This window comes from Cyprinodon variegatus, unplaced genomic scaffold, assembly GCF_000732505.1.
Source record: "Cyprinodon variegatus isolate N-32 unplaced genomic scaffold, C_variegatus-1.0 Scaffold362, whole genome shotgun sequence".
Taxonomy (NCBI): domain Eukaryota; kingdom Metazoa; phylum Chordata; class Actinopteri; order Cyprinodontiformes; family Cyprinodontidae; genus Cyprinodon; species Cyprinodon variegatus.
The window spans coordinates 436,146-448,338 of NW_015150815.1; the positions used below are offsets into that span (position 1 = coordinate 436,146).

Below are 12,193 nucleotides of genomic sequence, written 5' to 3' on the forward strand. Positions count from 1 at the left end.
CAGAGTGTTGTTCAGCATGGGGGTGAGTAGAAAATGAAGGCTAATCATGTTTCGGGTGTACTATTCCTTTAAGGACGGAGAGGCAGCAAAATGGTTTTACCATCCATGGTTTAGGACAGGGTTTGCTTTTGCAGAGATACACACACACAATATCATGCAGTTCCATGATGGTCATTTTAGGGCAGGATTGTTTGCCCTAATATGGTTAGCAACAATAAACTTATTTTGCGAAGAAGAAATGGCAGAACTATCAGGTTCTAATTATGCAAAGCTCGTTTGAGAGACAAATGTTACTGCATACAAATATTGGCCCCAATTATTAGACCAACTGAAAAGATAATATTAAAAAAACATACATTTTAATCCAGCACCTTTGTTTTTTGCAGCTTTACAAACCCCAGGAAAAAAATGGCCTATTTCTTTAAAAACCGTCTTGTATTTGTCAAAGTTTGACTCATTTGTAAATCATTTAAAAAATTGAAATGTTTGTCCAGCTGTTCTTCAAGTGTCTGCATCACATTAAGCAAGACTGAGGGGAAAACAAGGGTGTGGTGTTCAGGTTTTTTGTATTTAGTACAGAACCAGTGTTAATCCAAATCTCTTCTTTGTTCAAAAAAACAAAAAACATATGTTTGGAAGATATATCTTGACTGAATGTGTTGAACAAAATCTAAATAGACTGAGCAGAAAGTAGAAAAACAACAGGAAGTCATACCCACCAGCTGCCAAAAGAAAGAAAAATCAAAAATGTCCACTATTGTTTTTAGTTTTTTTTTTCTTTTTACCATGAATGCTTCATATGCAAAAGTAAAGTAGCAGTGTGTATTCTGGTGCCCCCTAGTGGTAGGTTTCAATCAACACACTATAGGAGAGGCTTAAACTCTTGGCTGCTGCAATGCAGATCGATGGTCTGTGTCTGGATGAGGTGTGTGTTTTCTTATAGGGGAAAAGAAGTCAGAAGTTAATCTGCTTGTTAAGTGGATTTGACTGCCCTCTGTGAGCCTGGATTGCTGTAACCAGCTAATCATGTAGAGATTCTGATGCACATGCTGTTTGTTTGCAGACACAGAACCCATGGCGGGCAGCAGAGGTTTCCACTGACGCTTTACCAAGAGATCGAGCTGTGAAGAGCGTCAGTTTCCAAGAATCAGTCAGCTTTATCACTGACAGGCCTGCAAACATGGAGCTGGAGAGCCAGCAGATCCAACACTGCTGCCTGAGAGGCCCCAGTAACCAAGGTGTGAAAGCAGAGACCCCAGAGAGCGAAGTGGTGCAGGTATGCTGGTTTTAACTTATTAATGTTGCAGGTCCAGTTCTCACTTTCTAATTGAAGGCAGTAAAAATGTGATTTTAATTACCTTGGTTTCAAACCCTCCGTGTTTGCAGGAGATCTGCTACCTGGACCAGGTGCTGGACGCAGCTTCAGAGACATCCACCAATGGAAACCCATCACCATCAGAGCGCACAAAACCCATCAGCATGAATGGAACCTCTCCTTCTGTCCGTGTGTCTGACCATCACCAATCGTTTTATGGGGAAGACCAAACGGCGAGCACATTCCCCCGTCAGGAGTCTGCCATAAGAACCAACGGTCACGCGCAGGGAGATGAGTCGGGATGCAGTGCGGCGAAGTTTGAGCTGCGAGCGTTTCAGGAGGAGAGACGGCCGGCAAAACTTTTCACGCCTGGAGAGGAGCAGCAAGTCAGGGTGACAAGGAGACGACCCTCAGAGGAGGTAATCGGTTTGATCATTTACCCTGATAACAACTGGAACAGCTTCAAAAAGGGTTGAAAACGTTATATTTACCTGAACACTTCATGGAAAACCTCTAGTTTAACTGCCCCATATATTTACTTCTATTCAGAGGTCAAATACAAACTCCCACTTTTCTGTTTCCACACATTTCTCCAGGTTCAGGAGTTGGAGCGCGAGCGACAGGAGCTGATCAAGGACCAGGCAGTGAGGAAGAACCCCGGCATCGCACAGCGCTGGTGGAACCCTCCTCAGGAGGTAAACAGCAGAGCTCAGTCGTTTTTTTTCTGCAAACCCCCTGACAGGTTGATTTATCAGCTGTTGGACTGTTTATTCATTGAAGGTCCCCTTGGAAGAACAGCTGGACGGAGAGAAGCTGGAATCTCTAAAGAAATACCAGGAGAGAAAACAGCGGAAACACAATCCTCCCTATGCATACGCTCAGGTAACAAAAACACACCGCACCATATGCTGCTGTTCAGATGTTCACCGCTTTGCTCAGTCAGGCTCTGAAAGATATATCTAAACTGAACTGGGAAGGAGGATGTTGGAGCTTAAACACAGTTAAACACTTAGCCTTGTTCTCATAATGTATTTCCTCAGGGGATCAGATGCAGAGTCACTCTTTCTCTGCAGAAGTTTGGAAAGCTGTAATACCTCTTGAACATTTAGCTACAGTAAACAGTACAGGGGGTTAAATAAATCGGTATATAGTTGCTGTGCAACTGTGGGAAGCATGAAGCCATTCTTTTGCATTGCAACACCCTTTTTACTGCAATTTCAGCTACTATTTTTCTTAGATATGTTTTCATCCGTCTAGAGATTAAGAGTTTTGTTAATTCTGCTTGCAAAATGATTTCTCTTGAGCTAGTTTGAACCACTCTTATTTGTGATGAACCATTTACTAGTCTAGTCTTGTTTTATTTAGCTTTAGGGTTAATTAATTGGAGTAATTGTGATTAATTGTTATTAAAATGATAGTCTACTAATTTTTTAATCTATTAATTAATGACAGAGGGACCCACTTGTTGCATTAATTATACCAAAATTGTAAAAGAAATATAAAAAAATGTTGCAATTAAGATAAAAAAATATATATTTTCGTCTGCTCTATCAAGAACTCCTCAAGTGGAAAAGTTTTAGTTTCACCTGGTTTCATTTTGTAAAAAATATTCTTTTGCTATCTTATTATTAATAGATTAATCGAAAAAGTAATTGAAAGATTAATTTGATAAGTTTGTGAAATAATCGTTAGTTGCATCCCTACTTAGATTAAGGTCAGGGCTTTAACATGAAGCTATAACTGCATGTTGTGAGTCTTTAAAGGAAAAACTCTACCTCTAAGTTTTTCTCTTAGATCAAAGACTATTTACCTTCATGGTTCCTACCCTTAACTCTTAATAGCCTCGCTGACCCTGCTGAAGAATAAAACTTCTCCACAGCTGATAGCTTCTCCCACCTGAGCTGTGGATCTCTAACAGAATAACTGAGCCATCTCTCTGATAGTTGTATCGATATTTTAGGAAATAATCCGCTTTAAACTTCTCTCCAGTGATCTGCTCTGTGCCCTGTTCGTTCAGTAATATCCTCTAACAATCCTAAGAGCAGCCCCATTAAAAATAAATCATATTTTATGTCAGGGTATCGCTGTAAAGGCAGCAGAATTTTAAAAAATGCCCCACATTTTTAGTTTTTTTTTTATTTATGTTTGGAAGAAAAAATATTTATTTTCCACAGAATCTCCATAAATAGCAATTTTTCTTTGTAAGAAGACAAAATGTGAAAAGGTTGATGGGTTATTAGTATGTGCCTCCTTCACTAATTTGTTCCAATCTGTCTTTGCAGCCCCAGTTGTCAGGACCACCGACCATGATGACCTTTGACCCTGATGTAACCAGGAAGGAGGACATTGTGGAGGAGCAGATTGATTTCTCATCTGCCAGGAAGCAGTTTCTGCAGGAAGAGGCTGCCAAGAAGAACCGAACTCCTCAGCTGTACTCTGCCAAACCCTTTTCTAAATCCGGAACAGGGAACAGCCCGGGGAGCGGCGACGTTGTTGTAGAAGCTGGAGAGACTCGTGTGACGTGGTCTGATGAGGGCGTTGTTGGAGAATTCACCTGCGCTCGAGCCGTGATGACGATCCTTCCAGATCAGGAAGAAGGAAAAGATCATTTTCACCAACCGTTTCACCCAGAAGAGTTTGACTCGGGGTTGGACGAGCTGTCTGTCCGCTCCCAGGATACGACTCTCTTCAGTTTGGATAATGTTTCAGACAGCGGGGCTTCTCTACCCCCCACTCCGTTACCACTTACCCCGGTGTCGCCCCCCACCCCTCAGCCCACTACTCCAGTAAATGGCCGGAGCAGCGGAAGCCCCAATGAAGAGGAGCTGGAGTACCATGCCGGGGTACTCGTCCAAAACGCCATCCAGAGCGCCCTCGCCTCTCAGAACTTAGGAGAAACGCCTGAGCTGAGCGGCTCCCAGCTGAGCGCCCCGGTGTCGCCGACCTCTGCCTCTACCGGCAGCCCAGTGCCCGTCTCATCCTCACCTGTGTCTTCTACTGGAGCTCCCAGCTTCCAGTCGCCTGTTTCCTCCAGTCCTGCGCCATCCAACCCGTCCCCTCAGCCTGACACGCAGTCAGGGGATCGAGTCGAACCGAAAACAGATCAGGCTGAGCAGTTGTCCGGTCCATCTCCCATTTCACACCTCCAGACTCCCTCTCCTCCTCCATCACAGCCTGTTTCTCCTCCTCAGAGGCCTAGAAACGGAGGCCCGAGGATTAAAATCCAGTCGTCCTACACACGAGCTCTTGCCTCCTCAGCTCCAGCTCCTGCTCCTGTCCCCGCTGCAGCCGCCGCCGCCGTTCCGAGGCCGCCCCCCGTCTACCGTCCCCCTTCTCCTCCGAGCCCAGAGAAGCCAGAGTTCAGCTATTTCAGTAAATACTCGGAGGCGGCGGAACTGCGCAGCACAGCAGCAGCAAGTCGAGGCCCCGAGGTCGAAGCGGCCCAAGGCCCGTTCCGCCTGCGCTCCAAAAAGCAGAAAACTCTGTCCATGATTGAAGAGGAGATCCGAGCTGCTCAGCAGAGAGAGGAAGAGCTGAAGAAGCAGCGGGAGGCTCAGCCCGCTGTCGCCAAGCGGCCCAGCAGCATTTCCAGCAACAGTCAGGGATCTGTGAGGGCAGGAGTGAGGCATTGCACCGTTTCACCCGCAGACAAGATGAAGAGCAACAGCCTGCCTGCCAGACTGACGCTGACAGCGAGGACAGCACCAGGTTAGTTCCTTCAATCACTCACAAATATTCACCTACCTTCAACCTTTGGAATTAAAATGTGGCACTTTATAAAAAATGTCCAGCTTGGAACGAACGTCCACACTTTTCAGATTTACTTTATAGCTATTTATGTTTCTCTTTTCATGGTGTTAAAAAAGCTTTCAATTAAGGTCATTTTATTTGGTGCTTTGCAGGAAAAATTGAGAAGGTTCGGCCAGCACCACCTGTCTCCCCCTCCCCCTCGGAAGGCGCTCTGTCCGACGCTGGCAGCGAAGATTCCTGTGGCTCACGACCCAAAAACCTGATGCAGACGCTTCTGGAAGATTATGAAACGCACAAGGTGAAAAGAAAAGAAAAGATGGAGGACAACAGTGTAAGTATTTTCATATTTCCCATCAAGTTTCCCATTCAACCATCCCAGTTTGACTTTATTTCATGGATATATGGTTTTGTAATTCTTATGTGGAACATCAAGACATTTACAGGAATGAGTTGAGATTATGACACGCAGCTGGGATTTAGCTGGGAGCATAGCTGAAAGCCACTATTGGGACCAGCTCAGACTGATCCAAGGCAAAGGGGAAAATTCCCTCCCTTAATAATGAAAATGAAATTAAAAAGCAAAGCTTGAGCTTTATTTCCCCACTTTCAGTATGAGTTCAGTTCAATAGCTAGATCGCCACTTTAATTATGGGTCTGAAATTTACAATGGGAACAAAATAGGAATATAGTTTACATCCTGCAGAACCTTTTGCACTTTTAAAGTGAATTTATTTCTTCTGTTGACTTTGAAATGTATGTGTTTTTTCTTCGTTCATGATGACATCATGTGCTGACTTTTCCTCACTGTTGCTTCTCTCCCGCTGCTCGCTCAGTATGCACATTTGTTGCGGGCTAATGAGGTAACCACTGAGGTATTCAATACGCCCTGAAACCTCGTTGCTCCCTGAACTGCCCTAACAGCCAGACCTGGGTCAGAAAAGTTCATCATTCTTTTTTACATTTATATTATTAGGCAACTTGATTATTACTCATAGTTTACTAAAAGTTCTTTTTTTTTTTAAACCTGTACGGAAACAAAAATGGACTTAAATCTGATCCCAGGTCTGTTCAGATATGTTGTGCTGTTTCTGCATGAGTCTTTGTCTGCTTTTGTAAACCAAACAGGCTCCTTTTTAAGATGTTTCTAAGAAAAAAAGCATCACTGGGCTTTAAATAAAGGGTTTACTGAAAAGTTTCACATTTTTTTTATTTTAAAACATCCAATCCATTTCCAAATGAAGGCATTTGAGATAACCATGTAGTAGGGCGGAAACAATTAATCAGATTAATTGTGATTAATTGATTATTTAAATAATCGTCAACTAATTTAGTAATCGATTAATCGTTAACTGGAGCATAGAGACTCTAAAACATGCCTTTAGCTGACAGAGGGATCCAATTGGAGCAGCACCAAAATTGTAAAAAAAAAAAATATGTAAAGATTATGCATTATGATAAGAAAAAAAGTTTTCGTCTGTCAGTGCACCCTATCCAGAACTCCTCAAGTGGATACGTTTTAGTTTCACTTGGTTTAATTTCATAAAAAAAAACCTTTAAGGAACCTTTTGCTATCCGATTATTAATCGATTCATCAAAAAAAAATTATCAGCAGATTAAACAATTGCAGCCATATCATGTAGAGTCCCTCAATAAACTCTACTCTTCGTCTTTTTGTTTTCTCTTATTGTGAGTTAAGTTACAGCTTAACTCGTAGCTTGCCAGGTTTCAATAAAACCGGCCCGGCATCTTGAGCACAGCTCATGAATCCAAACATTTGCCATGTGTGCTATTTTTTTTTTCAATAAAATCAACTTTTTCTTTGGCAATTTCAGTGCTTTTTAACTTTTTATAGTGATTATCTTGGTGAACAAGAGACTGCATCTTTTTCGGGTTCCTCTTTGTGCAAAATGTCAGTTATTCCCTCAGAGAGCAGCTGAAACACTAGATGTTCAGCTTTATGACAAAGCAATGCTGTGTACGATTATCTACATTAACCGTAGCTTTATTATTATTGTCTCAAGCTCCTTAATAATCGAGTGACATCAAAACAGAGAAGCATGCTAGCTTTGCCTTTCCTCCTCAGGTTTAGTCGAAAAAAGATCCCAATTAGAAGACTGATAAAGTCTTCTTTAATTTGGTTGCTTGGTTTGCATGTGCCATGTTTATGCACTGCTGTTGGTGATGGCTGTGTGCATGTCATCAGCTGATGGCCACAGGTTAAACCAGACCACCTAACGAGGTTCGCTTTATAGGAACATTCTCTTTAAACGAGATGCGCTCGTTCTAAAGTTACCCTGGCTTGAATAAAGCGTTCCTCTAGTGTAAAAGTGTGGCTATGTGTCTGGGAAATGCGTGTTTGTGTTTTTTTGTGGTGAGAAACCTCTAATTATTTTTGGAAAACTTTCATTTTAATAAGATTAATACTGCTTTTGGTGCAGTAACTCCTTAATAAATGCAATTTCTGTAGCTTATTTGAACAGGTTAAAACAGGTTTCTGGAAGATTGTTGATGCATGATGAATGTTTTGTGTTCATCACTGCGCTGACCGAGCTTTAATCTGATTGGACGGTATATGCATTGCAGGTTCTGGAGGCCACCAGAGTCACCCGGAGAAAAAGCAACATGGCGCTCAAGTGGGAGGCAGGTATCTATGCCAACGAGGATGGAGAGGAGGAAGAAGAAGAGGAAGAAGAGGAGGAGGAGGAGGAGTGAAGAACTTATTTCAGAGACAATGAAGTCAGAGAGATGGTGGAGAGACGAGGATGATGGGAAAAAGAGTGGAGAACTAACCAGTATTTATTGTGCTAACAGTATCCTGATGATCACATGATGCTAATTAAGGTGCATCAGTTTGGAGACCTGAGGATTGAAGGTGGAACTGTGAGGTTGATATTTGAAGACATTTTTGAAGGATTTTAATGTTGGTTTGATGATAAGGTTTTTTTATCTATCCGCAGTTCTATTATTAAACTACAAGATGTAAAGAATGTTGTTTTTTTCGGAGTTTCTGAAAGGACCTAAAGTTGTATTAGAGACACCGAGGTCTCAGCAGGAAGTAGAAAGATGAAGCCAAGTGAAAGCACCAACATAGCTTTCAAAGTTTGCAACATATTTGATCTTTTTTGTAAAGCTGCAGAAGGACCGCAGTGTCTTTAAGGAACTGAACCAAAGGGCGCCAATAAAGCTCAAAACCCATATTATTTTATGATGCACAAACATGTGAAATGTTGCTTGGAGCTTCTACACTTGTTTAAGCATCTCTATTAAATTGTAAGTGCCGGATCGACAGCATCCCTGGATTGTTAAGTAAATCTGCAAAAAATAGAAAAACTAACTTTGCCTTAGACTGTCAGTAGTTGCTGCAGCATATGGTGTATTTTATGCTCTTCTATCTGTATTGCTACACCTTCAGTAGGATGTAGAAAGACGATTTAACCACATCGGACTGAAAGTTTGTCTATAATATTTTAATTTCACCGGCTTTAAAGATTTAAGGTGTTTGTTTTATACTCTAAAAATCACTTTTTTTCTGCTTTGTCGACCTGTGCTTTCAGATGTAAGCAGTTGTTTCATGTATTATAACAAGGTGTATTTGATGAGTGAAAATGAGGCTGAGGGTAAAATTTCTCAGAATACTAAAAAAGGTTTTGTATAAAAAGGTTGATAAAGACGAATTTTTTTTTCAGGAAAAAAAGGTTTTAAATCTATTTAAGAAGTACTGATGGCGTGCATGAATTTGCAAGAGTGGCAGAAGGAAGTGATGTTACGGAAAAGACGACAGACTTTTTTTTAGCTGGATGATTGGACATTAGCAGCAATAGGTGGGGGAGGGGGTGCTCTCGTACTTAATGATCCATACAGCAGGAGAACAATCCAACCTGTTTTGATTTAAAGCAGTAGAGTTTAGTGCTATGATACGACTTGATGTGTTGGAAAGAGTGATGAAAAGAACTTTGAGAAGCTTTATAAAATGTCAAAATGCCTCCAGGAAAATCATTTCTATTTAGTAGGTTTTGCATTAAAAGCCTTTGAGATTATTTTGTCCGCCGTAGAAGAGATGAAGATAAAACGATTTCTTTAAACCAAAGGCCGCCAAACTAAATCGGCACCTAAACCTTAATACACTCCTGCAAGAGCTACTGTAGGATTTATACTAGCAGTTTATTGTTTTAGCTCCATTGGAGGGTGAAACAAAGGATCTGCCACTATATCAAGATTTCATTTTACATCTGTGAAGGAATAATGTCTTTTTTCCCATTTAGTTGGAGGTGACATCAGTGCAGCGTTAAAAAGAAACTAAAAGACGAGTAAGAAAACAAATGTGGTCAAACCTGTTTTCCACTCCTAATTTCAACTGCTGTTACAGTAGTTTCTTTCCTCGCCGTCTGCTTTTCCGTCTTTTATACAAACGTTTAGTAGCTATAAAATAAAATCACTGCAGAGCATTTTTTTATGAGGTTAAATAACATTGTAATCAATGAGAATCATAAACAAGAGTTACTTAGTCTAAATCCTGTTCCTGAAATGCATAAATTTGCTTTTATTCACCATCCTCCGTATCACACCCACAGTTGTAGCACTGTGCGATTTATATACTAATCATATAATGCTTTTTATGTTTAAACAGAAGGTGCAAATATGATTTTATCATTTTAAAGGATCCGTTTTCTCCCTTTAGAAGCTCGAGCGGTGTGACGCCGTCTCTGTGTTTGATCAAACCAGTAATGTTTTTACAAAATATACAGCATAACCTCTGTTCCTATGTTAACCACTTGTATGCTCATAATCTGCTTGGTTATTTTATAGCACATGTAAGACTCAATATACTCACATGTTATGGATATTTTCTCATTAAACATAAAACCTGGACATGTGTTGGAGTGGTTTATTTATTTTTTTCTTTACAGGGTGAAAGTTGGTTTTCTTTCAGTAATCTGCCTCTAATGAAAAGCTGAAAGAGAAGCTGATGTTTGGCTGTCAGGTGTTTGCTCAGTCTGTTAACATGGAAACTTTTTGTCAGTTGGTTGCACCCAGTTTGGAAAGTACCATGTGGTTAAAGCAATTATGACCTAAATGCCTTTTAGAACCTTTCATATCTTAACAGAGAGCATTTTAGCAACTGCAGGTCAAAATAATTTACTTCTAAATTAACCAGCAGGACATTTCTGAGTCCAGCTTCTCCAGTAAATAAAAAAAATAACAAAAAAAAAAAGGTTTGAAGAAATAGGTTAAGCAATATCAATCAAAGTTTAAGCAAGTATTATAGATATGATACATTTTTTAAACTTTAAAGTTATTCATGATAACATGGAGACTATCATGAAGCAGTGAAGTTGTTTCTGTAAATGTAACATGAATAAAACCAGTGTAAACTGGTTTTAAAGCACTAAAACACCCTAAATGGGAAGTAATGGAGATATTTTTTTATTTTATGCTTGTAGATAATTGGAGGAAACTCATTGTTAATGATTAATAAAGACAGTTCTCCTTTTTTTTATTCACCATATTAAAAATTAAGATTTTCTGTATGTTTTTATTTAGATAACATTTCTTATACTCATCCAGGAAGTAAATAAACATCTAAATATTCCCTCATGGTTGGTTGCAACTTTTAGAGAATTAGGATTGTGTTTCTTAAACTCAACTCAACTCAAACTTTATTTATAAAGCACATTTAAAACAACCAAAGTGCTGCACAAAAATCACAGTTGCAGAGCATGAGATAAAAACTATAATCTAAATACATAAACACAATACAAAAAAAATATTGAACGGAGATAAAATATAATAGGATAAATATTTCAATTTAAATCAAATATATTTTAGAATAAAATAATATTTTGCAATATCTCCACTTATACTTATAAGCCAGGGAGAAGAAGTGTGCTTTTAGAGAGGATTTAAAAACCTCAAAGGAGCGTGCAGATTGAATATGCCAGGGCAAGTTATTCCAGAGTAGGATAATAAACGTATCCAGATGGTTTGAGGATGAAAATTGCAACTACTTACTTTTTAAAATTTAGCCCCCAGAGAGCTTTTAAGAAGAATTCAGTCTTAACAACAGCAGCAACAGTGACCCTTTAGAGAAAGTTCCTGGGGCTTATCTAGGAATTGTGGTCCTGGTTGCAGCACCTGGATCACTATTCCAGATTGGCCTTAAATGTAGTTTAACCATCCAGGCAGTTGTGGCAGTGTTGTTTTAAAAATATAGGGTTCAATATTCACTAAATCCAGTATAGTATAGATAGTATAGATAATTAACTTCATTAGTCATTGCAGATGTGGATCAACCAGATTTGTCCTCCACACTGAAGCCATCCCTTAGGGCAGCCTGTTTGAGTTCACCTTCAGCTGTCACCCAGATTCAAACAAAGCAGAGAACAGACTGGATGCAGAACAGTCTGGGATCAGCTGTTTTTCATCAGAGCAGCTCAGGTGTCTGGATGGAAACAGAGTAAAACTAATTCATCAAGTTTAAATGTGATTATAGGGGAGTTACTCTTTTATAAACAGGTTTATAATATGATTTTATTTTGTATTTATTTTTATTCCTTACTAACTTCCAGGTAACATATGTTGTTTGTTATTAAAGACGGAAGGAATGTATGCCTAAGAATGAAATGCTCAAATAGTTTTTATTTTTTTATATTCAGTTATTGTAAGATCCACTTTTGGACAATCATCAATACTTTAGACTTAGAGGGGAACTTAAAGACAACATGCCCAAAGGGAAACACAAGTCAAAAAAGGTAGGGAAACACAGCAGCAGCCTGGGAGCAGCTTGCAGCAGCAGCCTGGGAGCAGTCTGCTCTATAGCTGATAAGGAAGCTGCTGAAGGAGCCAGAGCAGCAGCAGCAGCAGGCTGTGGGCGGAACTGAGTGCTGCAGTATTCTCAGAACACGAGCTCTCTGCTGTAACCACTGGGCCACCACTTCCCCTGAAAACAGCAGAATGTTACACAAAACAGAAGAAAAATGCAAAGCTAATTATATTGACCTTGAATTATATTTCTATAATAAACAAGTTTTATCTCAAAGGAAAGTTTTGTTCAACTTTTCTATAAATCAGGTTTTTAAAGAAAGAATTGTGGATAGCCTGTTAATGTTGATGGAAATACACATGGAAAAT

General features: G+C 39.9%; 1 protein-coding gene across 3 annotated transcripts in view; it reads left to right on the plus strand.

The window, feature by feature from the left end:
* LOC107092014 (A-kinase anchor protein 2-like) overlaps window positions 1–9,928 on the plus strand; it is a 102,448-nt gene extending 92,520 nt beyond the window's left edge. For 2 of the 3 annotated variants that reach the window (XM_015386280.1, XM_015386282.1), the window contains 8 exons: window positions 1,064–1,276; window positions 1,387–1,734; window positions 1,912–2,010; window positions 2,096–2,197; window positions 3,598–5,023; window positions 5,218–5,396; window positions 5,899–5,937; window positions 7,649–9,928. In XM_015386280.1, coding sequence (XP_015241766.1) covers window positions 1,064–1,276; window positions 1,387–1,734; window positions 1,912–2,010; window positions 2,096–2,197; window positions 3,598–5,023; window positions 5,218–5,396; window positions 5,899–5,937; window positions 7,649–7,777 — 2,535 coding nt within the window. In that variant the 3' untranslated portion in view covers window positions 7,778–9,928. The remainder of the gene's footprint in view (window positions 1–1,063; window positions 1,277–1,386; window positions 1,735–1,911; window positions 2,011–2,095; window positions 2,198–3,597; window positions 5,024–5,217; window positions 5,397–5,898; window positions 5,938–7,648) is intronic. The other variant, XM_015386281.1, reaches the window with a different exon arrangement.
* The last annotated feature ends 2,265 nt before the right edge of the window (window positions 9,929–12,193 follow it).